At 38.7% G+C, this 27,140-nt stretch overlaps 1 protein-coding gene across 1 annotated transcript in view; it reads left to right on the top strand.

The window, feature by feature from the left end:
- Positions 1 to 27,140, top strand: part of DIAPH1 (diaphanous related formin 1) — an 87,069-nt gene that overhangs the window by 43,035 nt on the left and 16,894 nt on the right. The window contains exon 18 of the mRNA XM_081035032.1: positions 26,796 to 26,894. Coding sequence (XP_080891158.1) covers positions 26,796 to 26,894 — 99 coding nt within the window. The remainder of the gene's footprint in view (positions 1 to 26,795; positions 26,895 to 27,140) is intronic.

The following is a 27,140-nucleotide window of genomic DNA, read 5'->3' as shown; positions in this document are numbered from 1 at the left end:
CAGTACTGCTTCTGTCTTAATTCTCAGCAGTTTTTATATAAAAAGATCATGATCCTACCAATTTTCTGACTTCACAGTCCTTGAAATATCCTTTTTCGGGGATCGTGTCCTCTCCCCTATCTCACCTCTTCTGTTCTATGGTCCGGAACCAGTAACTGCAGCCCTTCCACATCTCAGCTTCATACCACCTACATTCTTTCACTCACTCTTTGGTACCCTGACCCCAGCAATCCTCCAGCCCCACTGAGACTTCCGTCATTTGTCCCATCACCTTTCACTGTCCTTCATCCCCATGATGACTTCATTCTCCTCCTCAGCTAAAATTCTATGGTTAATCATTATAATAATCACTCCCTTGTTTTGTTTTGTTTTGTTTTGTTTCCTTCTGTTACCTCTCTCTCTCATTTCAGCATACACGATTGGCCAGACCACGATCTGGGTTAATTCCATGTCTCTATCCATCCTGCACCTGCAGCTGTGCAAGTGAACATGGTTAGAGAAAAGCATACAACTGGCCCTCCTGGTTCCCTTTTTTCACTTGGCTTTTAGGACAGCAAGCGCTGTTACTCTTCCTCCTACCTCACTGGCACTCCTTCTCCTGGCTCTCCTCTGCGCAGTTTGCAGTGGTACTGGGCCCTTGATGCTGCCAGGCAATCAGATGTTAAATTCTAGTCCATTCCATTTACTACTCTCCTAAATGATTATTTCATACCTTTTCTTTCCTCCAAAGCCCAACCCCTCCCTCATCTTCATTCTCAGTTTTCTTTTTGCTTCACTGAGAAAATTGAAACAATCAGAAGAGGAACTTCCATAGATTTCCACCATTACTTTTACCCACACTCTGTGTCTTCCTCTTTGTTTCCCTGGTCTTGTCTAAAGCCAGTTCCCAGATTAAGGCGATAGCCTCATTTCAACAAATGTATAATACACTGAAAATATAAAATAAAAAAATCTTCCTCTTTCCCCCCAGAGTGACTGTGGTTAAACATACCTTTAATAGGCATATGTTATTCTAATAAAGGAATGAGTAAGGAGATCCTTTTCTCTTTTAATTCAAGTGAGAAAATGTGGGAAATTTTCAAATAGAACCTTACTGGAAAATTAAGGGCAGTGGAATTAAAAGATAAAATTACAGAAATACCAAGGTCTATACACCTATTTTTCATGTAATCTGTGCGATCCCACGTGGTATATGTACTGTTCTGCGTTTTGCTTAACATGTTTCAGCATCTCTTGATATCTCTCAATGGGTAGTTGTATCCTAAGAAACAATAGTTTTGTACAACTGATCGCTTACTGAAAATTTGTTGCCAGTTTTTTATACTGTAAGCAGTGCTGCAGGAAACATCATTTCATACTTGTATTTCTGCCAAATCTTAAAAATAAAATTTTGAGGCTTAAATGTTGAGGTATAGGATTGTACCAATTTACATTTCCACCAAAAATAAATTATTTATCATAATGTCTGATAGGGGGAAAGTGGTACTTTGTTTTAATCTGACCACTAATGAGATCGCACCAGAGATTTTCCTTCGTGCCTTGATTCTTTCCTCATCCGTAAAATGAGATAGATGAACCTAAAGATGCCTTTCAGTTTTAAACTTCTGGTTCTGTTACTACAGATTTTTTCTTTTTTCTTGCATATGTTGTCTTCGATATTATCTGTCATCTCAAATTCTTTTTTTTTTTGATAGCTGTCTAAAAAGTTATTGTGTTGTTTTGTTTGTTCTGGCTTGAGTTTCATTCTCGTTTTTCCATGTACTGGTGGAGATTTAACGAAGGGTGTCATCAGATAAAGATAATTAAACTTTAATTCCCTCTAAACTGGAGGAATTTGATATATCTGCAGTGTGCTCTTTCTCCTTTTCGCCACCAGGTGGCACACGGATCTCTTCTATTTTAGATGTGTCATTGTTACGGCTGTGAGTGATGCGGTTAGTGATGCAGTCACGTTAGAGAGAGGCAACCTCTGGTGTTCTCACAGACAGGTGGCGTGGTGTGCTGCCCTCTAGCGGTCAGGAAATGCGTTTGGAGGACTGGCTCTTTTACTAACGGATCTTGTTCTGTCACAGCTAGAATTTTTTTTCCCATTTGCTGAATTTATTTAAACAAATCAATTTAGAAGTATCATAGAATTAAACAAAACTTCTGACATGGAAACATACTGCCATGTTTCTGAAACAGACGTTAACACCTGATGAGGGTTAATGTCCATTAATAAGGCCAGTCTTCAGCAAAACTAAAACCATTTTGCCTCTTTATAATAGGAGCAATAGGGGTCCAGAGGCTGGAGAACGTTTTCATTTTTGTTTTAGTCTGATAGCTTCATGAAAGCATAGCCTTCCTTTCAGAGTGTTTAAATAGAGGATCGTATTGTACCAGCTTGGTAGTTCATTATAAATGTATTTGTAACCCCATTATAGACACATTCGTAATCCCATCTCCGTCTCACCTCCTGTGGAATAGCTACTTCAAGCTCATAATAGAACTACCTGGTGATTATCTATTGATACTTTCCCAGAGATACTAAACTGAGTTTATTTCCTTCAGGGCATTCCCCTGGCCTGCTTTGGGTAGAATCTGCTGGTACAGAAAGAAATTTACAGTCCACATTTCTATGTCATGTGTTGATTCCTGATTATCCCAAGATAATGTCAGTTTTAGAACCTCTTTCTAGCTACTCAAACTTGAGTGTGCCTGTATTACTATTCTAGACACACATAGACTGAAACAGTATCTTTTAAACCCAAGATACCATCCACCATTACCTGCGGGTTCCAGATTTGATTTCTAGATTTGATTTGATTTCCAGATTTGATTTGATTTCCAGATTTGATTTGATTTCTAAATGGCATTGCTTGAGACTTAAACCATCTCGCAGGGGATCTTTATTGCCTGAATTTCTGTCATCTTGGTGCAGTTGGTCCCTAAACTTAAGTGTCCATTTCTACCAATAACTCCCAATCTTCAGTGAGGAGAAGGATTGCGTGAGGAGCTTGTTAAAGGTGCAGAGAGTCCAAGTCACAAGGGCTATAGAAGCAGAGTAGGTGTTGTATAAGTATTATCTTTGTTTTTATGGAGGTCATACAGGATCACTCAGGAAATAATTTAACATTGTCTATTGACTGCTAACATTTTGGAAGCTCAGCTTCAGAGGCACTTGTTTCTGCAAAATTCTTTTTTTTCACCATCTTCCCAGCAAGGTCTTGATAGGCATCTTAGAAGGATGTTGTGATGAAGTTCTCTGGAGTCAGGTTGCTGGGAATCACTTAGAGACTGACTAGGCTGGAGAGAATGAATAGAGGGCAGATGATGAGAGGTCTCTCAGGCTTGTACCACGAAGGTGGAGTTGGTGAGAAACTGGAGGAGGTCCAGAACACTATAACGAGTGTTACAGCTGTGCAGACATAACTCTTGTTCAAGTTGGTTATTCTCTCAGCATGGCGACCTAGAGTTGGTACGGATCAGAGATGGGATTAGGAGGAGGAAGGGGATCTCCAAGAAATTTCAGAGCAGTGCTCGGCTTTGGGATAAGCAGAAAAGTGACCCAGTGCTCCTCGGCTACCTGCTAGAGCTCAAACTGCTGCCTCAAGGAAAAAGCACTGTTCTGAGGAGCACTCTGGTGTTGTTGGATCGGAACTTTTCTGCTGATAGGGGACAAATTTCCCTTCAAACATGAAGTAGTAGACTAGTTTTCAAGGAGTATTAAGGGTATCTCTATCACACAATGTTTCCTCTGGAGTTTTTCTTTCTGCTTCTGTATTATCTGTTTTTCTGCAAAGGTAAATAGGAAGTTCAGGAGTCAAGATGGTATAAAAAGTCTGTTTCCCACCCTTGTATTCATCCATCTCATCCTTCCCCTTCCTCTCCCCTCTAGAGGATAATCATTTTTATTAGTTTCTTGCTTATCAGTGTTTTTTAAAAGCAATTATAAGCAAATACCAATACAGATTCTTCTCCCTCCTTCCCTTTACCAAAAGGTAACATACTATCTTACACTGTTCTACACCTCCTGTATCCTAAAGATTTATCATATCAGTACATAGAGATCTTCCTCATTTAAAGAAAATGCTAAATTTTCAATAAGCATGCATTACTTTTATAGTGAACACTAGGATAAAACAAAAATGTAGTAATGAAGTAATCTCCTTTTCTGCAACAGTAGCTGCAATATCCCATTTGATCTGACTGCATCTTAGCAAGCACATGTGTCCTTTTGTTCTGTTTTCCCTGCACACTGTACTCTCTTATGTCATGACTGAATAGTCAGTTAACCACAGCAACTCTATAAAAATTAGAGCCTTTCAGCCATTGTGGTATGGGGAAGAGACACTTGAAAAGTTCTGCTAAGAGGACTTCCAGATCTCTAGCTATAGTTCACTGGAGCATTCTACTCTGGAGCAGGAGCAGAGTTTTGTATTACTAGCATAGGGATACTCCATAAAGAGGTATGGTCTTCAAAGGAAAAGGGTGACCCACCTCATTTTTCTTTTGCTTCCTTCTTAGTTTTTGTTCTGGAGGTAATTGCTCTAGAACTTGGTACCTGGTAACTGTCCTATCGCCTTTGGAGCAACATAGAAGAATGCTCATGATACAATGTTAGGCGGGAAAAGCAGGAAACAATTATGTATAACCTTACTGCAGTTGTGTTTTACAGAAAAAAAAATGCAGAACTAAAAGATTGGAAGGTTATATTACCTGAAAACTAACAGATTTTGTTAGGATGCTAGATTTTTTTTCCCTTCAATTTTTCTATAATGTGGTCATTTTATTTTTATGATGAGAAGGACTAAAGGGTTAAGAAAGAAATTTACCAGGGTCCAGGATGCTTGAAAAGGGGATTTCTAAAAGTACTTGGACCTGACAAATTAATGTCTGCAGAGCAGAGGCTAATATTCAGTTCTCCAAAGCAGGTGACAGCAGCTTTTACTTCACTCTCCGTAATAATCCTAGCGTGTTGAAAAATCAGATGCCAACTGAAAAAGCTATTTGTTCTTCTCTCACCTCCCTTGGGTCAGGGAACCCCTGTCGTAGAACAGAAGGGCATTGGTAACCCCATGTATGCAATCATTCTTCCCTTCAGATCTACGGTAATCCCAACTCTGTTCTTAGAGTCAGTGACTTTTTTCTTTTGTATCTATTCGATTAGAAGTGTGTGTGTGTGTGTGTGTGTGTGTGTGTGTGTGTGTGTGTGTGTGAAATTTCCTCTTGGCAAGAAAAACTGCTAAAATCTTTCCCCCCAAAAATGTCCCCTTTTTCCTAGTCTGCTTACGTTTCTAGGGTGCTTGCATTTTTCTTTTCAGCCACGGGGTGAGCGCAGTTGAGCTATTTTGGCTCAGGTTCCAGATTGTGAGGTCAGAGACGAGGGATTGGAGGAGAACATCAGATGACTTTCTGTAACAGTGACGATGGCCCTGCCCCGGTCCCCACCCCTTCTCCCCCCCTTTTGCCACCCTTTCCTGGCTTCTACCTTAGGAACAAAGAAGGGAAAAAAACAGGATGACGAAAACCAGCAGCTGCCTCTGCAGACTCAAGCTGGGGGCTGGGTGTTTATTCCATCTGTTCTCTTTGTTACGCTTTTACACTGTTACTTCCCCCCAATCCCCAATCCCCTGAATGAAATGGAGGGTATTTCTAGGACCCTTTGTTACAGAGAATGGCTTAGAAATCTGCAGTTTATTCAGTATTTAGGTGTGTGTGGGTGAGACACAACAGATTAAAACTGCTTCAAGCACCTAGAGAAAGATGAAGGAATGTTGCTTTCTCATTCTGTCTTATTTAAGAATACCTATTTAATGGCAGAGACTGTGATAGGAGGTTATCACCTATTATTTCTAATTATTAAAACAATGCTGTCTAATAGGTATTATTTTCATTTACAACTGAGAAATATGAAGTACAGAATTAGTATGTCCTTTGCTTACTAAGATCTCATAACAAGTAAATAGCAAGCCAGAATTGGACCCCAGATCTGTTGGGCTCAGAATCCAGCACTTAGTGAAAGGGGGTGGCAAGAAGGCAAGCATAGAAACCTGAGGTGCCTGCTTCTAAGGACTGTCATGGCTTGGTTCCAGTACACTTTCCTTTTCACCGGTAACCAGTGTCCTGATTTCTTCGAAAAATAGATCTCAAGGTAAAAAAATGAGATCAAGGGGAATACATATAGATTAAGAGAGAATGTGAAAATATGTCAGCCAGTTGCAGTGCGTGGACTTTATTTAGATCCTGATCCATTTTTCAGAAAGGAAAAGGCTTTATTCCTAGTACCTTATTTTATTATTACAGGACTTTATTGGGGAACAGTTTGTACTTCCAGGACTTTTTTCCAAGTCAAGTTGTTGTCCTTTCAGTCTTAGTTGTGGAGGGCACAGCTCAGCTTTAGGTCCAGTTGCTGTTGCTAGTTGCAGGGGGCACAGCCCACCATCCCTTGCGGGAGTTGAACTGGCAACCTTGTGGTTGAGAGCCCCCACTCCAACCAACTCAGCCATCTGGGAGCTCAGCTTAAGGTGCTGTGTTCAATCTTAGTTGCAGGGGGCGCTGCCCCCCTTGCGTGACTCGAGGAGTTGAACCGGCAACTTTGTGGGTGAGAGCCCACTGGCCCATGTGGGAATCGAACCGGCAGCCTTCGGAGTTAGGAGCATGGTGCTCTAACCTCCTGAGCCACCAGGCCGGCCCCCCTAGTACCTTTTTATGATGCCTTTTGTCCTGCCCGCTAGCCTTACAGTTCCTTTGAATAAACCTGTCCTACCCCTTTGCTGACTTGCTCGGGGCAGTACTTGTCCTTCTAGTCCCTACCCACCCTGGTCTCTGAAGCTCATCTCTTCCTTAGCACTCCCTCATTGAGTCAGCTTCCTGGGTGTGCTGGGAAAGTGACTGTGAGTAGCTCAGTGATGATCTTGTCATGACCCATGCTGTGTGAAGTGCCCAGGTTGCTAATACTACTTTTCTGCCACCCTGGCAGCCAGCCTCCCATTTGCCCCCTTCTTCCTAACTCTCAGCACTTTGTTCTTGTCACTTTGGAATTCTAGCTGGCTTTGTTCTTGTCCTTCAGGTTTATCCATTTCTGCCAGTTTGCTCCATCCCTTCTCATTCATAGCTTGCACATCATGATGGTCTAATTCTGTGGGATTTAGTAGATGGGTATTTGTTTTGGCCAAGAGGCCGGTGGTGGGAATCTGGTGACCTTTGGGCAGGACTAACAGCTGTCCATTTGGCATGCTATTTATCCCTCTTGTATACCTACGAATGGCTTGGAGGTGCAGAATTTTTCTCTCATGTGTGTTACAGCTACGAGGAATATAAAGTAGAAATTCTCCACGGGGGCACCTTCCTATAGTAGCTCATGACAGGCCCCTCTTGCCAGAGCCAGAGAGCTCGTGTAGGGCTTCATCCCTCGCTTATCGGATGCCGCATGAACTTTGTGATGCCACAGCTGTTACCCTCACAGAAAGTTTGTGGTTACTTCCAGGGGATCATAGTGTTCTCATCATTCAATATGCTGGGAAGATCTTGGACTCTTCCACAAAGACCCTGTTTCTTTAGCGAGAACTATAGTGGTACCAGAGTCTACTTTTTAAAGAAACTTCCTATTTTAATTCTGTGCTTATATGGGTTGTATGCAATTATCTCACTTTCTGGACCTTATGCTGCTTCATTTAAGTAGCGGAAACCACTGGTGACTTGGACCCATAGAATTTTCAACGTGTTTCTTTTTCCGCCTTTTCATGAGTTCTCTTTTAGTCATAAGGCACTTGGCTTACTCAAGGGAGATGTAACATAAGATTATGCAGGGTGTTGCCTGCAGAACAGGGACAAATGCCGCAGGCTTCATCTTGGGCAGAGCAAGTGGTATGTGACCCTGAGTAAGTGAGAATTAAGGTTAGGTGGAATTGCTTTGTAGCTCAGCCTGAATTTTCAGCCCTGCAGATGTAACTGACCTTAGATACCAAGGTCCTTTTTCCTACCCTACTTACTCACTCCCACCCGCAATTCTTTAAGAACTTGGTTTCCAGGATGTCAGGCAACTCCCCCACGCCTCCATTTCCTGTTTGTGGTCTTCATTGAGAGAAGCCTGCTACAGGAATTCCTGGGGAAGTGATGGCTATAGCTGTGGGACTCCAGGCTGTTAGCTCATTACTGCAGTTGGGGTATACTGTGCTAAGAAGGACCTCCTTTCCATTTTGTGGACCCTTAGAAACTGTTACTAATCATACCCAAGCAATAACTGGGACTCAGGCCTCTGGATTGTGCTTTGACTCTTTTCTGTCTTTAGAGACTGAAAATTATTTTTCCTTCTTGTGCCTCAATTTCTGTTCTCTGATTTTAGAATTCAACATATAGGTATCAAGATTCATGACAAAATTAGCTTGGACTCTGTAGAATTGCTTCTTTTGACCTGTTCAAAAATAGTGAAGAAAGAAAACGAGGGTCTCTCTGTTGGACAGCAGGGGGTGCCCTTTCCCTTTGCTTTATTGCCTGGCACTCCCTGCTGCATTCAGCCATTTTAGACAGATTGTTTTTGCTCCCAGCTAACTCCATTTTGTGTTTATGACGCAGGAAAAAAAGAGTGCAGCAAAGGAGGGGCCTGAGTGGGAAAGGGAGGGAGACCGGCTGAGGCTGGGCCCCAGACTCCTGTGCTCAGCACTGGTTCACCAGGGACTCACCTTGCTGCAGGCTGCCTGCATTCTGAGCAACCAGTGCGGCCAGTCCCTGCCAGCTGAGCAAAGAACAAAGTGGCAGCTCGCTACCGGACACCCACCGACGCACAGGGACAGGATACTGGTTTCTGAGACAGCAGGCAGGGGGTCCTCTGCCTCATAGAGAGTCTAAGCCTGGGTTTAGGTGGTTTTTCTTAGAGATGCTTACGGTGGGATTCTCAATTATAGGCTCAGCAAAGAAGAAAGGGTCTTTTCACTCAGTTGTCTGAGAAGAGTTAGATGGCTAATGACTCCGAGGAAACAATCTAACTTTAAAAAATGTTTTTATTTTTGAAAATGTAAAACACCCACACACGCACATATATGCAATAGATATACACACACACATAGAATAGTTTAGAGAATTGTATGAATATCTGTCTCCATCCACCAGTTTAAAAACTTAACTCATAGCCAGTCTTGTTTCATCTACCTGCATCAGCCCCCTCACCACCCCACTCATTCTAAAGTATGTCATAGTCATGTCTTTTAATCCTTACGTAGTTCAGAATGTATATCCAAAAGTAAGGACTTTTTTTAAAAGAAAAAAGAATTACCATTCTCACATCTAAAAATTTCTTTAATTTCATTTGATATCCAGTGTTTGTTTCTCAAACTATATCGTAGTAGTTTTCTGTGGTGTTTTTTACGTAGTTTGTTTATCTGAATCAGAACCAGATAAATCCTATACATTGCAGTTGGTTGGTGTCTCTGTGTTTCCCTCTCCAGCTTGTGCTGTGTCTTATGTTTTTATCTTGCAATTTATTTATAGACTAAATTTCTTAAGGAAATAAGGAAGGGTCTCTCAGGTTAGGACTGAGAAGTTACAGAACCAGACTTCTCTTCTTCATAGAGCAGAGCCTTCCATCTTGAGTATTTCCCCAGAGGTGATGGGAGAGGAAGTGAAGGGAGAAAGGGCTGGAGTCTCTTACTAGGAGAGTGACTTGTTTTTCCTAACATGATAGCCTGTTACCCAAAGTCTTTAGAAAAGTTTGCAGACTGCTTTCAACAGAGAACACGGTAGAAGTGGATTGTGCTCTTTCCTAGGAATTAAAGCAGAGCTTTTAAGCTTTGGGATACCAGATTTACCCGCTGTATAACAGCTGCATCCCTAGAGTGATTCCAGATCTTCACCTTTATCTCCAAACCACTGTATTTTTGCTTCATTGGCAGGCAGCTTTTCTCGCTAATCAGACCTAATGAGTTAGCAGCACTTCATAGGCTATTTTACAGAAAGAAATAGTATAATGTTGGGGGTGGGAACGTTTGAAAATTCTTTCTTGGCTTCAAGACTGTAACATCCCCACTCTTCTCCATGACGTTTTTGGAGATTACCCCTGAGACTGACTGAGATGCAAATGATATGAAAGCTCTTACTTGATACTCATTCACCCCCTTCCGAAATGGGTCAGTGACTCTGACTTTCAGCAGCCACAGCAGGCAGTCTGTTCCCTTGCTCCTGGGGCAGGCACAGGTTACAGAAGGGAAGTCTCAGGGTCTAACTTCTTGGCAAGGCTGACAGGGCACTCATAAAGCCTGGTCCTTGGAGACTAGGTTGGCTGTGTGTCAGTTTGTAACCTGTAGTTCGATTAGCAAAAGTGCTTAGAATCTGCTAAGAGGTCAGGGTGGCAGCAGCTAGGAATATGGAGCCTGGCACTGACATACTTGCCTACCAAAGAGTCAGCTAACTGGTAAGGGTCTCTTTGCTTCTGTTGTCAGCAGAGAGTCACAGTCATTTGCAAATAACATTCTCCTCCTTCCCTCTGTGCTAAGGTGCTGTCTGTACCCACTTCTGCATCCTTGCTCTAGCAAAAATGGGGCTGGAACCCAAGCATTGATAAGGTTATATGTTGAGTACTATAATAATTATATGCTGAACTAATGCACAATTCCTATAACAGGTCTGGGACAGCTGCTAATGGGAATATCCTATGGGTTCTCCATTTGACTGTTTAATCTACTGCTGCTGGTTGTCAGTGGGATCCCTCCCTCCCCCACCCAGTGTCAGAGCTGAGCTAGAGCCAGCTGCCCAAGGATATGAATATATTATAGGTGGTATCCAGACCCATGCCTGTCTTCCCTTTCTCACAGTTCCCTGGTAGGTGACAGCTTAAAAATGTACACATAATTTACATTATCTCACTACATTAACAAATCAAACTATTTTACTATATGTGCTGCCGAAGCGAGCACAAAGTCATACTATTTTAATTTGTCCATGTTCCCTTGTAGTCATTGCCTATACTGTATGTATAGCATTTATATTGTAATCAGAAATGTGTGTGTGTATTTTTTCTTTATTTCAGATTGAGTGTACAAATCATGTGTATGAGTCAATGAATTTGCACAAAACTAAAAATGAAATTTACATCTGTGTAATCAACACCCAGGTCGAGAAACAGAACACTGCTAAGAACTGGAAACTCCTTGTACTCACTTCCACTTACAACCAGTCACTCATTCCTCCCACCCTGACCCAGAGTAACCACTATCCTGACTCTGACACCGTAGTTTCCTTCTACCTGGCTCCTGCCATCCATATCATATTTACTTGTTTGCTCACTCCCACAATACATGTGAGTACTGTCAGAATTGCCAACTCATACCCCTTTGAAACACAAATCTAATTAGCACTCAATATTTGTTTACACCAAGCCTGTTTGATTCTTTGTATTAGGTAATTCTTAAATCCGTCTATTCTCTCTCTCTCCAGCCCTACTGCGGTATGATCTCAGGCCATGCCTTCCTCTCTTACCTGGAATAATAAACCCTTCTTTTTCTTTCAAAGTATTTATCAGTCTCAGTGACATTCATTCTCTACTGTGTATTAATACTGTAAATAATATGCTTTTGCCTCTTTTTCTTGATTTATAAATTAAAGATTTGATCTATTACCTTTCTGCTAGGAATAATGTTAGGATGTTGATATTTATATTCCTACCCCTCTCTTTCTACTCCTCTGAGTTTATCATTATCTAATTTTAGGTCTTCTTTTAATATTTAAACTTTTTAAAATTATATGACTATTCAATGAGCTAATTATATTTAATAAATTTTTTAATTTTTAAAGATGTTTATTAAAATATAGCTAGCATACAATATTATTAGTTTCAGCTGTACACCGTAGTTGTTCAACATTTATATACCCAAAGAAGTGGTCCAGTAACCACCTGACACTGTACCACAGTATCACAATATTATTGACTGTATTCCCTCTGCTGTACATTACATCCCCAAGACTTATTTGTTGTATTCCTGGAAATTTGAACCTTAGTCCTCTTTACCTTTTTCCCCTCTTTTTTAATTTTTAAATTACAGTTGACATTCAGTATTATTTTATATTAATTTCAGGTGCACAGCACAGTGGTTAGACATTTATGTAACTTAAGAAATGATCCCTAGTCTAGTACCCACCTAGCAGTATACATAGCTATTGCCATATCATTGATTATATTCCCTGTGCTTTACTTTACATCCCCGTGACTATTTTGTAACTACCAATTTGTACTTCTTAATCCCTTCACTTTTTTCACCCTGCTACCCAACACTCCTCCTGTCTATCACCCTGATAAATCTAGTACCCATCTGACACCATACATAGTTATTAAACAATATTATTGACTACATTCCTTTTGCTAGACCCTACATCCCCGTGACTACTGTGTAACAACCAATTTGTACTTCTTAATTCCACGTTTTCATCCACCCTCAATCTCCCTCCCATCTGGCAAGCATCAAAATGTTCTCTGTATCTATCAGTCTGTTTCTGTTTCGTTTGTTTATTTTGTTCTTTAGATTTCATTTATAAGTGAAATCATAATATTTGTCTTTCTCTGTCTGACTTAGTACACACAGCACAATACCCTCTAGGTCCATCCATGTTGTTGCAGATGGCAAGATTTCGTTCTTTTTTATGGCTGAGTAATGTTCCATTGTGTATATGTACCACCTCTTCTTTATCTATTCATCCATTCAGGGATACCACGTTGCCTTTCACATCTTGGCTATTGTAAATAATGCTGTAATGAATATACGCATGCACAGATCCCCTCAAAGTAGCACTTTGGGTTTCTTCGGATAATTACCCTGAAATGGGATTACCAGGTTCTTCTTTATCTGTTGTTACAACCTTTGTTATAAAGTCTATTTTGTTGGGTATAAATATTGCTATGCCAGTTTTTTTTCCTTCTTCTTTCATTTCCATTTTCATGAAATATCTTTTTCTATCCCTTAACTTTTCAGTCTGTGTGTCTTTCAATCTGAAGTGAGTCTCTTATAAAGAGCATATATATGGGTCTTGTTTTCTTATCCATTCAGCCACCCTATGTCTTTAGACTGGAGCATTTAATCCATTTACATTTAAAGTAATTGTTGATAGTTATGTAGTTATTGCCAATTTGTTATTCGTATTTTTTATCTTTTTTTCCCCATCTTAAAGAAGTCCCTCTAAGAATCCTTCTAATACTGGTTTGGTGATGATGAACTTCTTCAGCTTTTTCTCTTCTGGGAAGCTCTTTATCTGTCCTTAGATTCTAAATGATAGCTTTGCTGGGTAGAGTAATCTTGGTTGTAGGTATGTTTAAACTTTTTATTGTTAAATATAATAACAATACAAAAAGCTAATAAGACAGATGTACAACTTAGTGAGTTATAATGTTCTTGTAAACGCCAAATGTCAGGAGATAGAAACTTTCCAGGAGGCCCCTAGGAACCCCTATATGCCTTTTCCCCCTCTAAGAGAGACCACTACCCTGACTGGTATGGCAGGTATGGCAATCACTTCTTTGTTTTGGGGTGTTTTTTTTTTTTTTTAAGTTTTATCACTGAAGTTTATATACCTGAGCACTATAGTTTTGCCTGTGTTTTTTTTTTTTTTATTTAAGATTTTTTTATTGGGGAAGGGGAACAGGACTTTATTGGGGAACAGTGTGTACTTCCAGGTCTTTTTCCAAGTCAAGTTGTTGTCCTTTCAATCTTATCAATCTTAGTTGTGGAGGGCACAGCTCAGCTCCAGGTCCAGTTGCCGTTGTTAGTTGCAGGAGGCGCAGCCCACCATCCCTTGCGGGAGTCGAACCGGCAACCTTGTGGTTGAGAGGGCGCACTCCAACCAACTGAGCCATCCGGGAGCTCAGTGACAGCTCAGCTCCAGGTGCTGTGTTCAATCTTAGTTGCAGGGGGCAGGGCCCACCATCCCTTGCGGGAGTCAAGGAATACAAATGGCAACCTTGTGGTTGAGAGCCCACTGGCCCATGTAGGAATCGAACCGGCAGCCTTCGGAGTTAGGAGCACGCAGCTCCAACCGCCTGAGCCACCAGGCTGGCCCTGCCTGTGTTTTTAAATGTATTATTTGTCTTTCTTCATATATAGGTTCTTCCTCTTTTTCTTCTTGAAATCCATTTTTTGTAAAAACTATATCACTTGTTCTGTGGTGTTTCCCATAATATGGATTTTGTGATTGTATTCCCATAGTGTAGTTTCTGTAGTGTAGAGTTTTCCTTTTTGGCTCCAAATATTGTTAAATATCGTGACTGTTCTATATCCACTTAAAAAGCATTTATATGTTTTTCAGTTGCATTAAGTATTTTCTATATCTCCATTAGTTTTTGTTTGTTAATTGTGTTAAATTTTCTATATCTTTTTTGTTTGCTTTTTTAAAATTAGTTACAGAGAGAAATGGTTAAAACATCCCACTTTGTGGATTTAGCATTGTAATTCTGTCAGTTTTTGCTTTATTTTTTAAAAAATTTTAATCAACATAGTTTCAGACTTATGGAAAAGTTGCTAGAGTAATACAAAAAATTTCCTGCACATACTTCACTGCATTCCTGAGATGTTAACATTTCACCACATTTGCCTTGTTCCTCTCTAAGTGTATATATGTACATACATATGTGTGTGTCATATTTTTTCCTGAACCATTTCAGGGTAAGTTATAGACCTGGTGCCTCCTTATTCTTCGGTGTGCATTTCCTAATAACAGGTCCATAACTATAGTATAATTATCAAAATTAGGAAATTAACATTAATGTAATACTGTTATTTAATCTGACCTTCTTTAGATTTTGATGTTCTTTACAAAATATCCTGGCTCATGGATTGCCTTCAGCATTGCCTTCAGTTGTCCTTTGTCTTCTTTAATTGAGAGTAATTCCTATAAAGGTCACCTGCAAAGGCACATGGACCGCTATTCAGAATTTGGTTTGGATGTTGTGATTGATGACACCTTTCCCCACACACAGCAGAGGGTATGAGAAGGTTTACTAACTTACATAATTGAGTCTCTGAGAAGAACAGGTTTGAAATGGCTTAAGAGAGCAAGGAAAGGAGACTGGCTTGGCTTTTTATTGTGGGTGGGGGTGCAGCCAGGGTAAGAATTTCTGCACAAGGACCTTGCATAGTTTGTATCTCCTGTGGCATCAGAGGAGGGGCAGGAAGGCGTTCCTATTACTAGTTTGCCCAGAGGTGGGACAGTGAGAAAAGGGAGATGTGGGGCTTAGCAGCTGTCAACAAGCACTCATCCGAAAATGAGTCAAACTCCTTATTACAATTCCTTGGTCTTTTCTCTTTCAAGACTTAGACCTTTCTGAAGAATACAGACCAGTTAGATTGTAGAATATCCCTCAGTTTGGATTTATCTAATGTGTCCTCACGATTGCATTCAGATGATATGTTTTTGGTGCACGATATATATATATATATTTTTGGGGGGGCGGATATTGGGGAACAGTGTGTTTTTCCAGGACCCATCAGCTCCAAGTCAAGTCGTCGTTGTCAATCTAGTTGTGGAGGGCGCAGCTCACAGTGGCCCACATGGGAATCGAACCAGCGACTTTGGTGTTACGAGCACTGTGCTCTAAGCACTGAGCCAACCGGCCGCCCCATATATATCTCTTAATATGCAAATATGTAATGTTATTAGGTACATACAAATTCTAAATTCTTTTATTTTTCTGATGAACTAAGACTTTTATCATCATACTGTGTCTCTGCCTTCTGTAATGCTTTTCATTGCCTTGAAGACTATTTTGTCTGATATTAATGTAACTTCATCACCTTTCTTTTAGTAGAACTTACCTGGTGTAACTATAGTTTTCATCCTTTTCCTATCCTTATTCTAGGTGTTTCTCTTATAAGAACAGCATATACTTATTAGACTCTTTTTTTTAAAATCAAGATGACAATATTGGCCTTAACTGAAGCATATAGTCTATTTACATTTGACATAATTACTGAAATATTTGGGTTTAAATTTACCATCTTATTTTGTTTTCTCTTTGTCCTGTATTTTCTATGTAATACGCTGATTTCATTCTGTTGAAAATCTTTTCTGATTTCTTTCGTGATTTCTTACCTGACTAGAGTTATTTAGATATTTACTCACTATCCAAATAGTTGGGAATTTTTTAGTTAATCTTTTTACTGATTTCCAGCTTAATACTACTGTGGTCAGAGAACACACTTCGAATTATTTCTGTGTCCTTTAAAATTTGTTGAGGCTTGCTTTTACCCGGCACGTGGTGAATTTTGGTAAATGTGCTATGAGCATATGAAAAAAAGTTGTATTTTTTATTGTTGTATGCCTTGTTCTAATATATCAATTAGGTCAAGTTTGTTATGTGTTCAGATTTTCTATATCCTTTCCAAGTTTTTGTCACTTGTTTTGTTAGTTATTGTACAAAAGAGTTTTAATTCTTCCACTATGGTTATGGATTTGCTCTTTTCTTCTTTCAGTTCATTTTTGTACTTTACATATTTTGCAACTAAATTATTGCTGTATTTATATTTAGAATTATTATATCTTCCTTGTGGGTTGACTCATTATGAAATGTGTCTGTTCAAGGCAGTAGCATTATTAGAGATGAAGTCTTTCTGTTATAAGTATAGCTGCACCAGCTTTCTCTTGGTGAGTATATTTTCTTTCACTATTTCACCCTTAATATTCGTGTCTTTATTTAAGGTGTGTCTCTTATAAGCAGTTTATTTAGTGTGTGTTTTGTAAATTCAGTCTGATAATCTTAGTCTTTTCACACTTCAGTGTATTTAATCCATTTGAGTTGATATGTACCATATTGCTGTTTGTTTCTGTTTGATTTTTCTAATTTACATGCTTTTTTTCTGTTCTTGGCTTTTTATGGATTCATTAAAACTTATTATTTCACATTTCCCCTATTCCTAATTATACTTTTTTTTTTTTACTATCCTTTTAGGAAATTACAACATGCATGTTTGACTTACAATCTAATACAAATTATAACTTTTACCACCCTCCAGATAATGCTAGAATTTAACATTTTAACTATTTACTACATACCCTCTTTTTGAGTTATTGATATCATGCATTTTAATTCTATATATGTTTTAAACTTCAGAAACATTTTTGCTATTATTTTGTAATATCAGTATTCACTTTAAAACACCTTTGTAGTGTTTTTCCTTCCTACCTACATTTCTGCATTTTCTTTTGGTATACTTTTTCTTCTGCCTGAAAAAGTACTCTCTTAAGTACTTATTTTAGTTTAGGTACTCTCTGTTTTTGTCTGGCTATATCTTTATTTCACCTATATTTTTGAAGGATATTTTCTGTTTTCCTCTATTTAAAAACAAACAACTGCACTGTCAGTGTTAATTGTTGTTCATTTGAAGGTAACATATTTTGTCTCCTGCTACTTTGAGAATTTTACCCCCCTGGTTTTTAGCAGTTTTACTGTGATGATGATGTACCATGGTGTGGTTTTCTTTATATTTATCCTTGGGGTTCTCTGAGCTTCTTGATTCTGTATGTTGAAGTGTTCATCACTTTTGGAAAGTTCACAGCTGTTTTCTCTTCAAATATTGCTTCTGTCCAATTTCTGTTTTTGTTTTTGTAATTATTGGCATTTTATTTTGCTTTCAATTTCAGTGCCGGTTACAGTTAGCACTTCATCTTATGTATATGTGTGGGGTTTTTTGTTTGTCTGTTTTCTTTGTTATTTTTAATATTTTACTCTACACATTTACTTTCTCTGTCCACCTGTCTAAAGCTTCCCTGTGAGACTGAAATCCTGGGACTCCTCTCATGCTCCAAGTCACATTTAATAGTGACTCTCTCTCAGCTTTATTGAGGTATATTTAATATACAAAAAATTGCACATATTTAACGTATACGTTTTGATGAGTTTGGACATATGCATACACCTGAGATATCATCACTACAGTCAAGATGTAGTTTCCATCACCTCCATGAGATTTCTCTTATGGCTTCTGTTTTTGCTTTTATTTTTATGGTAAGAACACTTAACATTAGATCTACCCTCTTAAGTTTTTATGTACATAACACCATATTAACTGCTTCTGTCCAATTCTTTTCTTTCTGGACCTCCAATTACACATATATTGGACCTTTTCACATGTCCTTACACTCTTTTTTGTTGCTTTCCATCTTCTATCTCTGTGCTTTAGTTTGTGTCATGTTGATTGACGTGTCTTCCAGTTCCCTAACTTTATTGTGTCTCCTGTTAAACCCATCTATTGAACTCTTAATTTCAGTTCTAATAATCTGTAATTCTAACTAGAATGTCCAGTGATTTTTTTTTTTTAATTTTGCTTCTCTTGTGAACTTCTCCATCTTCATCTATTTTTATTTTTCCCTCTGTATACTTGAACATGTTAACTCAAGTTACTTTAAAGTCCTTGTTGGCTAGCTCGTGTCTGAATCATGCATGGGTCTGTTCCTATTTGTTTTATTCTCACTAGACAGATAAGAGTGATCACCTTAATCCAGTCAGGGAGTAAGTTGTGCCAAGGCTTGTGGTTTGGGAAAGGCTTGGTTCACCTTGTTCCTAGAGCGTAGGCTTTCTGGGGCTTCCAACTGCAAGCCTGTGGTTTTCACCTTTACTCTGAGGATGTAGCCAGCTAATGAGGAGTCTCATATGAGACTCTCTCCGTATTAAGCAGAAACTGGACCTTGACCCCTGTCCACACAGAGTCATCAAACTGTCATTGGAACAGTGCTTCAGAGTTTTGCTTACCTCTTGGGAGCAGTTCATCACCACCTTGTCAGCTCCTCCATGCTTTCAAAGTGATGTTTTAAAACATTACATCAGCGTTTTAAGATGTTTTCCATGGAATATTTGTTCCCATTACTGGAAATGGAAATTCTCATTTCTTTTCATATTTTATATGATGATTTGCACCAAAAATTAAAATTAAAATTTCATGTAATTAAATTAGTCTGTCTTTTACTTTATACCATCTTGAGTTTGTGTTTATTCTTAGGAAAGTTTTCATTTATTCAGAATTATATTGTATTTCTATTTTTAACATTTAGATGTTTAATGTATCTGGAATTAATTTTTGTGAATAGCGTAAAGTTAGGATCTAACTGTTTTCCTTCAAAATGGAGAGCCAGTTGTTCCAACACTGTTGATTAACACCAGAAGTCAGCAAACTATGGCCAACCCCTTTTTGTTAATAAAGCTTTGTTGGAATACAGCCATGCCCGTTTGATTACATGTTGTCTATGACTTATTTCATATTGCACCAACAGAGTTGAGTAGTTGCAACAGAAACTATATGGCCCACAAAGCCTAAAATATTTATTTTCTGGTCATTTAAGAAATAGTTTACCAACCCCTGCATCATCCTTTTTTGCATTGATCCCATTTCTACTTTAGCATATACTAAATGTTTCATGTTTATTTCTGGAATCTCTTCTACTTCTTTATTTATTATTAAATACTTCATATGTTTTTTTTAGTATCATTCTTATAATTATAGCCTTACTCTACTATCTTTTATTAGCCTTGAAGATACAGTATGTTTAGTTAGGTTTATTGAGGTATAATTTGCATATAGTAAAATTTATCCTTTTTGTGTGTATAGTTCTTTGAATTTTGACAAATGTGTACAGCCATATAACTACCTCAATCAAGACAGAGAACATTTTCATCACTCTTAAAAAGTTCTCTCCTGCCCATTTGTCCATCCTCTCTCCTCACTACCAGGCCTGACAACCGCTGATCTGTTTTCTGTCCCTAGAGTTTTGTCTTTCCCAGAATGTCATATACGTGGAATCATACACTGAGTAGCCTTTTAAGGCTATTTTTTCACCTAGCATAATGTATCTGAAATTTGTCCATGGTATTGTATTCATGTTCATTCCTTTTTATTGCTGAGTGGGATTCCATTATATCCATTCACTGGTTGATGGACATTCAGATTGAATCTAGTTTTTAGCAATTATGAGTAAAGCCAATAGAAACATTTGCCAATAGAAACAAAATTTTGTCTGGACATACATGTTTTCATTTTTCTTGGTCAGATACCTAGGAATGGGATTGTTGCTGCAATCAGTATATGTTTAACCGTATATGAAAGTGGCAAACTGTTTTCTAAAGTAGCTGTACGATTTTTTTTCCATATCCACTAGCAATATATGAGAGCTGCAGGTGCTTTGCATTCTTACTAGCACTTAGTATCACCTGTTTTATTTTTTAATTATAGTGATTCAATGGGCTAGGCAGTATACTTTTAATTCCTGATTAATTTAATTCCTAGTACGTTTTCCTAATGACTTAATGATGTTGCGTATCCTTCCCTGTGCTTACTTACCATCTATATGTCTTTGGTGAGGTGTCTGCCCAAATCTTTTGCTTGTTTTAAAAAATTGGATTGCTTGTTTTCTTATGGTTGAGTCATGCAAATATTTTATATGTTCTGGTTACTAGTCCTTTATCAGATACATGTTTTGCAAGCATATTTTCCCAGTCTGTTGCTTGTTTGTTCATATCTTAACCATATCTTTCAAAGAAGAGTTTTTGATTTTGATGAAGTCCAGTTTGTCCACTTTTTCTTCTCTTCTCTTTCTTTTCTTTTCTTTTCTTTTCTTTTCTTTTTTTGGAGAAAGCTGTAAACCTTTATTGAGAGAATTTTAACAGTCAAATAAGTATCCCACTTAACAGTTTGCATGATTTCAGTTCATCTTCTTTTAATCCTGTGCTTTCCCTTCCCTTGCTTCTGGCATGTAAGTGGTTTCTAGTAAAAACCTCCCCCTTGACATCAGAACCATCTCTGCCCTCACTCCCAGTCTTTGGCTGAGCCAGTTCCTGGATATCAGCTTCTGGGTCAGGCCCTACTTCTGACGTATAAATGGATTGTAGTTTGGGTCAAATACCCTCCTTGACATCAGGACCATCTCTGCCCTCATCCCCAATGTTCAGCTGAGGCAGGTCCTGGAGACTGGTTTCCTGGTCAGGCGTTGCTTTTGGCACTTCACTGGGCTCTAGATTTGGTAAAATCTTGTCCTTGACATCAGGACTGTCTGTGTCCTCACTCCCAGTCTTTGGCTGAGCCTGTTTCTGCAGAACAGCTTTCAGAACAGGCCCTGCTGCTGACACATGAAAGCGTTCTGAGTTTGGTAAACTCTCCCAGGTGACATCAGGACCATTTTTGCCCTTACCCCCAGTCTTTGGGTGGCCAGTTCCTGGAGATGAGCATCTGGGTCATCAGGCCCTTGAACCTCAGGTGCTCCTTCATCTTTTTTCTCTTGGTAAGTTGTAATATCCTGACTCTCAGTCGGTGGCTCCTCTTGAGGTTCTTCATTGCTGGGCAACTATAGGTCCAGCGGGCTTGAAAGATTCTCGATCTTCTAGTAGTGCTATGGAATCGCGATCTTACATACTCACTCAGATATCACACAGTTGAGTCTCATATAGTGAGAAAGAACACTTGTATGTTTTTTATTATTGTCTATTGCTGTATAACAAATCACCACCAACTTAGGCTTAAAACAATGTAAATTTATCATCTCACTGTTTCCCTGGGTCTGGAATCCAAGTTGGATGGATCCTCTGCTGAAGGTCACACCAAACTGAAATCAAGGTTCTGGTTGTATCGCACTTTTTGGAACTTGGTGTCCTCTTCCAAGCTCATGTGCTGTTTGGCTGAATCCAGTTATTTATAATTATAGGACATAGATTTCTGTTTCCTTGCTGGTCATCAACTAGGAGCTGTCCTCAGCTCGTAGAGGCTACCACCATTTCCTGCCATGTGGCCTTCTCCACAGTGTGGCTGTTTACTTCTTCATGGACAGCAAGAGAGCATCTGCTGCAGCTTCGAATCTCTGACTTCTCTTGTCTGATCTCTAAACCCTTGTTTAGAAGGACTTCCCAGAGTAAGTCAGGCCCACTCCCACTCAAGAAGGGTTGTATACAGTGTGTGTGCAACTTGGGGGCCAACTTAGGATTCTTCCTACCACACAGTTTGTACTTTTTTGTTTCTAAGAAATCATTGCCCACCCCAAAGTTGTGAAGGTTTTTCCAGTTTCTTTTAGAAGATTGATAGTTCTAGGTTTTCCATTTAGATCTGTGGTCCATTTGAATGTTTGTGTGTGTGTATATATGTACATGCACATTTATTTATTTCAGATATATAATTCACATATCATAAAATTCACCCTTAAAAGTGTACAATTCCATGGGTTTGTTAGTTAGTTTGTTTGTTTTGTATATTACAAATTGGTACAACTACTTCCACTCTCTAATTCTAGGACATTCTCATCACACACAAAAGAAACCCTTAATCTCTTAAGCAGTCACTCCCCACTTCTTCCCGCACCTTGGCAATCACTGAGCTACTTTCTAGCTCTATGAATTTGCCTGTCTTGGATATTTTGTATTAATGGAATCACATGTGCGCTTGTGTCTGGCTTTTTCACTCATCACATTTGTAAGGTCCATGTTGTCGCAGGTATCAGTACTTCATTCCTTTTCATGGCTGAATAATATCCCTTTGTATAGGTACACATTTTGTTTTTCTCTTCATCAGTTGAAGGACATTGGATTGTTTTCACTGTTGGGCCATTATGAATAATGCTGCTACGAACATTTTCCTTTTTTAAATTTTTTTTACTGAACTGTTTGAGATAAAATACTGACATCATAGCCCTTTACCCCTAAATTCTTCAGCATGCCTGCCTCTCCCAAGTACATGGACATTCTTTTCCATAACCACAGTACAATGATCACATTTAGAAAATTTATCATTGGTATACTACTGTTATTTAATATACAATCCATACTCAATTTCACTGGTTTAATTAGTAATTTTAAATATCTGAAACAATTACCAATTGTTTTATTGAAGTTAAATTCACATAACATAAAATTAACTATTTAAAGTGAAAACTTCAGTGACATTCATAAAATGAAGTGGGAAGTGTTCCCTCTTTTTTTGTTTTCTTAAAGAGGTTGTGTAAAATTGGCATTAAATTTTCTTTATGAATGTTTGGCAGAATTCTCTAGTGAAACCTGGGCCAGGAGATTTCCTTCTCAGGAGCCTTATAATTATGAATTCAGATTTTTAAGTGGTTTCAGTAGTATTCGAGTTATCTATTTCATCTTGGTTGAGTTTTGGTAGTTTGTGGTTTGGTCCCTTTCTTGTAAGTTGTCCAGTTTATGAGTACAAAGTTATTTGTGGTGTCCCCTTACTATCCTTTAAATGGCTGCAGGATCTGAAGTGATACTGCATTTCATTCCTAATATTAATGATATAGGTCTTCTCTCTTTTTATCTTTGTCAGTCTTTTTAGAGGTTTATCTATTTTATTGATTTTCATGGCTCAGGATATGGTCTTTCTCGGTGGATGTTCAGTGGGAACTTGAAAAAAAACATTTATTCTGTTGTTGTTGGGTGAAGTGTCCTACGTATATATGACCCTGTTGATTGATTATACTGTTCACTTCTTCTATGTCCTTGCTGATTTTCAATCAAGTAGTTTGCCCATTACCAAGAGTAGGGCATTAATGTCTCCAAGTATTATGGTGGCTTGGCTATGTTGGTGTCTTTTTTTCATCTCTTAGTTTTGTTTCTTATATTCAAGTCTCTGTTGTTTGGTGCATACACATTTAAAATTGTTAAGTCTCCCTGGTGGACTGATCTTTTAATCATTATGTAATGTCCTGCTTTATCTCGATATTTTCTTTGCTCTGAAGTCTTATGTGATAGTAATATGGCCATTCTGCTTTTTTTTTTAAGTTAATATCTACATGGTGCATCTTTTTTTCAGCCTTTTACTTTCAACCTACCTGTGTCTTTGTATTTGAAGTAAGCTTCTTATAGATAGCATATTGTTCAGTCTTGTTAATCCACTCTGCCAGTGTTTGATATTGGTCTCAGCATAGTGATGCTATCAGCTAGGAAGGCCTGGAGTGCTCACCTGAGCCAAAACAATTCCTGGCAAGCCCCCAGAAACATTTCCCCCACCGGAGCCAATGTTGCGACTGAGCCATACTGGCCCTTGTGGTTCTTATGATTGCACGACACACCTCAGCAACAACCATCAGGCAACTTTGAGAAAGCAAGGTTTATTCCTCACAGGTTCTGACATGGCACTCCTGGGGCCACACAGTGTGGTCGCTGAGAGAGCGAGAGGGAGAGCGAGAGCGAGAGCGAGAGAGAGAGAGAGAGAGAGAGAGAGAGAGAGAGAGAGAGAGAGAGAGAGGGGGGGGAGGAGAGAGAGGGGGGGAAGAGGGGAGAGAGGAGAGAAAGAGAGAGAGAGGAGAGAGAGGGCGACCCTGGGGTTATGCCTTTATTGGGGATGAGGTGGGGTGCCTCGGGTTTCACGGGTTCCCTCTTTATTGATGAAGATAAAACCAGAGTGGAAATTAAAGCATGGGAAGCGAAAGAAGGGTCACTCAAATGGTTAGTTATCTAGGTCACCCAAGGCTTTCTATTTAGGTTGGTGCAAAAGTAATTGTGGTTTAAAAGGTTAAAAATGCAAAAACCGCAATTACTTTTGCATCAACCTATAAAAGGGGAAAGTGTGTGTTATTTGTATTGTTTTCTGTTTATTTCCTATTTCTCTTCTTTTCACTTCCCTGTAGTTTCTTTCAACATTTTTTTTAGATTCCATTTGATTTATTTATAATGCCTGAGCATATTGCTTTGTACAGTTTGCTTAGGTATTGCTCTACGTATAACATTATAAATACATAACTTTTCCTAGTTTAATGATATTGATGTTTTTACCAATTCGAGTGAAGTGTAGAAACTTTATTTCCTTTTAGGTCCCTTTAGCCTTCCTAGTTTTTAAATATAACATTTTTACTTTTCTCTTTCCCTAAGTTTTTGTGATACAGTCTAGATGTTTGAGTCTCCGTTTTTATCTGACTATGAATAATTTTCTTTTTTTTCTACACTATCTGTTTTTGCCCACTTCTCTGATTTTATCTCCTGATCTCCCCCCTTACTCCATCTACTGTAGCCATAACGACCTTTTTGCTTTTCCTTCAGCACACCAGGCATGCTCTTGTCTCAGGCCTTTGCCTTTGTTGTTCCCTCTGCCTGAAAAGCTTCCCCCCTCATCCCCCAGATGTTCATGTGGCTTGATTTGTCACTTTCTAAAAGATCTTTACTCAAATGTCATATTCTCACTAAAACCTTCCCTAAGCAGCAGCCCCCTAAAGTTGTCATCTATCTCCTTATTAAATTCCTTCTATTTTCTTCCCTTTGTAGCACTTATGACCATCGAATACACTGTTTGATCTATGAACTAGTTTATTGTCTATTTCTCTTTATTGGAATATAAGTTCCATGAAAACACGAATCTTTCTCTGTTTTGTTCAGTTTTATTCCCAGAGCCCAGAACAGAGCCCAATAAGTATTTATTTAGGCACTGTAAGTATTTATTTAAATAACTAATCATCATGTTTTTAGCATTTTTCGTCTTCAAATTGGGCCTGTAGGCCAAAGCTGATTTTATTTACAGTTTTTTTGTACCTTTTGCCATGAAACTTTCTTTTTTGTTTGCTTTATTTCTTATTTATTTGTACCAGATAATACTATTCAGATGGTTTGAAATTTAAATGATATAATATTTGTATTGAAAAGTATTCCTTCCATATCCGTACTCAGGCACCCCATTCATCTCCTCAGAAGCAGCTAGCTTTGTGAGTTTCCTTGACACTCCTTGCAGAGATATTCCTGTATGACTCTAAAAAAGTTGAAACCAAGTTACACAGAATAGTTTACAATTAACGTCTGTCCAGAAACAGTTCCTGTTTCCCTTTCTATCTACTGCCCAGCTCTCCTCATAGCCAGAGTAACCACTTCTGGTGAATGTTACTGTCATGCTAACTGCTCTTGAAGGTCAAAGTCTAGGTAGGATGGGAAGAAGCATTCACACTTGTAAAGTAACACAGGTTTTCAAAAATCAAGATAACACATATAAAATATCACAAAGCATTGAATAATTATTTTTTTTAATGAGGTATAGATAACAAATACCATGAAAATTAGTTCAGCTAATTGGGGAAAGCTTCACAGCAAAAGAAGAATACATTGGCTTTGGATAGTCTGAGGAGAGTATTGTACCTTCTTTGTGAGCACCAGTATGATATTTAAGCAATAAGATCCTGCTAGGAATATATTTTATGCCATACCAAAGTCCTCATCTTGTGAAGGAGAGACCATATATACTTATGACAAAGTCAGGGAGAGGACTCACCATAAAGAAGTATAAGAATCAATAGGGATTCAGAGAGAGAGATCACAGGCATTTTGGAAAATCAAATATAAAATCAAAAATTTTATAGGAACTCATGTCATGTTCAAGATGAGCTTGAAAGATAAATAGGATTTTTAATAGGCACAAAAGGATAACACTGTGGAAGACTCTAATGCAGCCAAACTATAGCCCCGAGACTGACCACCTGCTTTTGTGGATAAAGTTTTATAGGAACATAGCCACGTCATATATGTTTTGTCTACAATTGCCTTCATATGGCAGAGTTGAGACAGACCATAGGGTCTGCAAAGCCTAAAATATTTACTGTCTGGTCCTTTACAGAAAGTTGACTGTTCCCTGCAAGTAGATAGGATGTAGGTGGGAAAGCATTATTGATAACTATTAAAGAAAATAAAATGAGATATTTATTATAGTTGGAGGGGACGGTCAGCAATAGGAGGCGGGTGGTTAAAGAGGAGGTGCACCCTGCAGGAATACAGTAGGGAGACTGTTATTAACAGAAAGGAAGCGAGGTGTCTTTGGAGCTGGGACAGTAGCTCAGTGAGGCACAGATGTGGCTTGTCCTTAACCATGTTTTTCTAATCTTTCTCTCTCTAGCCAAGAAGGATCAGGAAGGTGGAGAAGAAAAGAAATCTGTGCAAAAGAAAAAAGTAAAAGAGTTAAAGGTGTTGGATTCAAAGACAGCCCAGAATCTCTGTGAGTAACTCTGTGATCCAAAGTACTTGAAATGTGAAGGAGTTCTTCTAAGAACTTAACTCTGGTAGATCCAGAAACTGATTTGTTGAGGTCCTGCTCTATGCCAGGCATTACATAGCCAATTGCCAGTATCTCATTTAATCCCTTCAATGGCACGACAAGATTGTTACTATATAGTTTTATGGCAAGGAAAGAGAGGCTAAGACTTTCAAGAATTTGCCTAGTTATGTAGCTAGTAAGAGACAG

This window comes from Rhinolophus hipposideros (assembly GCF_964194185.1).
Source record: "Rhinolophus hipposideros genome assembly, chromosome: 23".
NCBI lineage: Eukaryota > Metazoa > Chordata > Mammalia > Chiroptera > Rhinolophidae > Rhinolophus > Rhinolophus hipposideros.
Note: the sequence above shows the minus strand (reverse complement) of the source record. Positions and strands in the feature narration are given on the sequence as shown.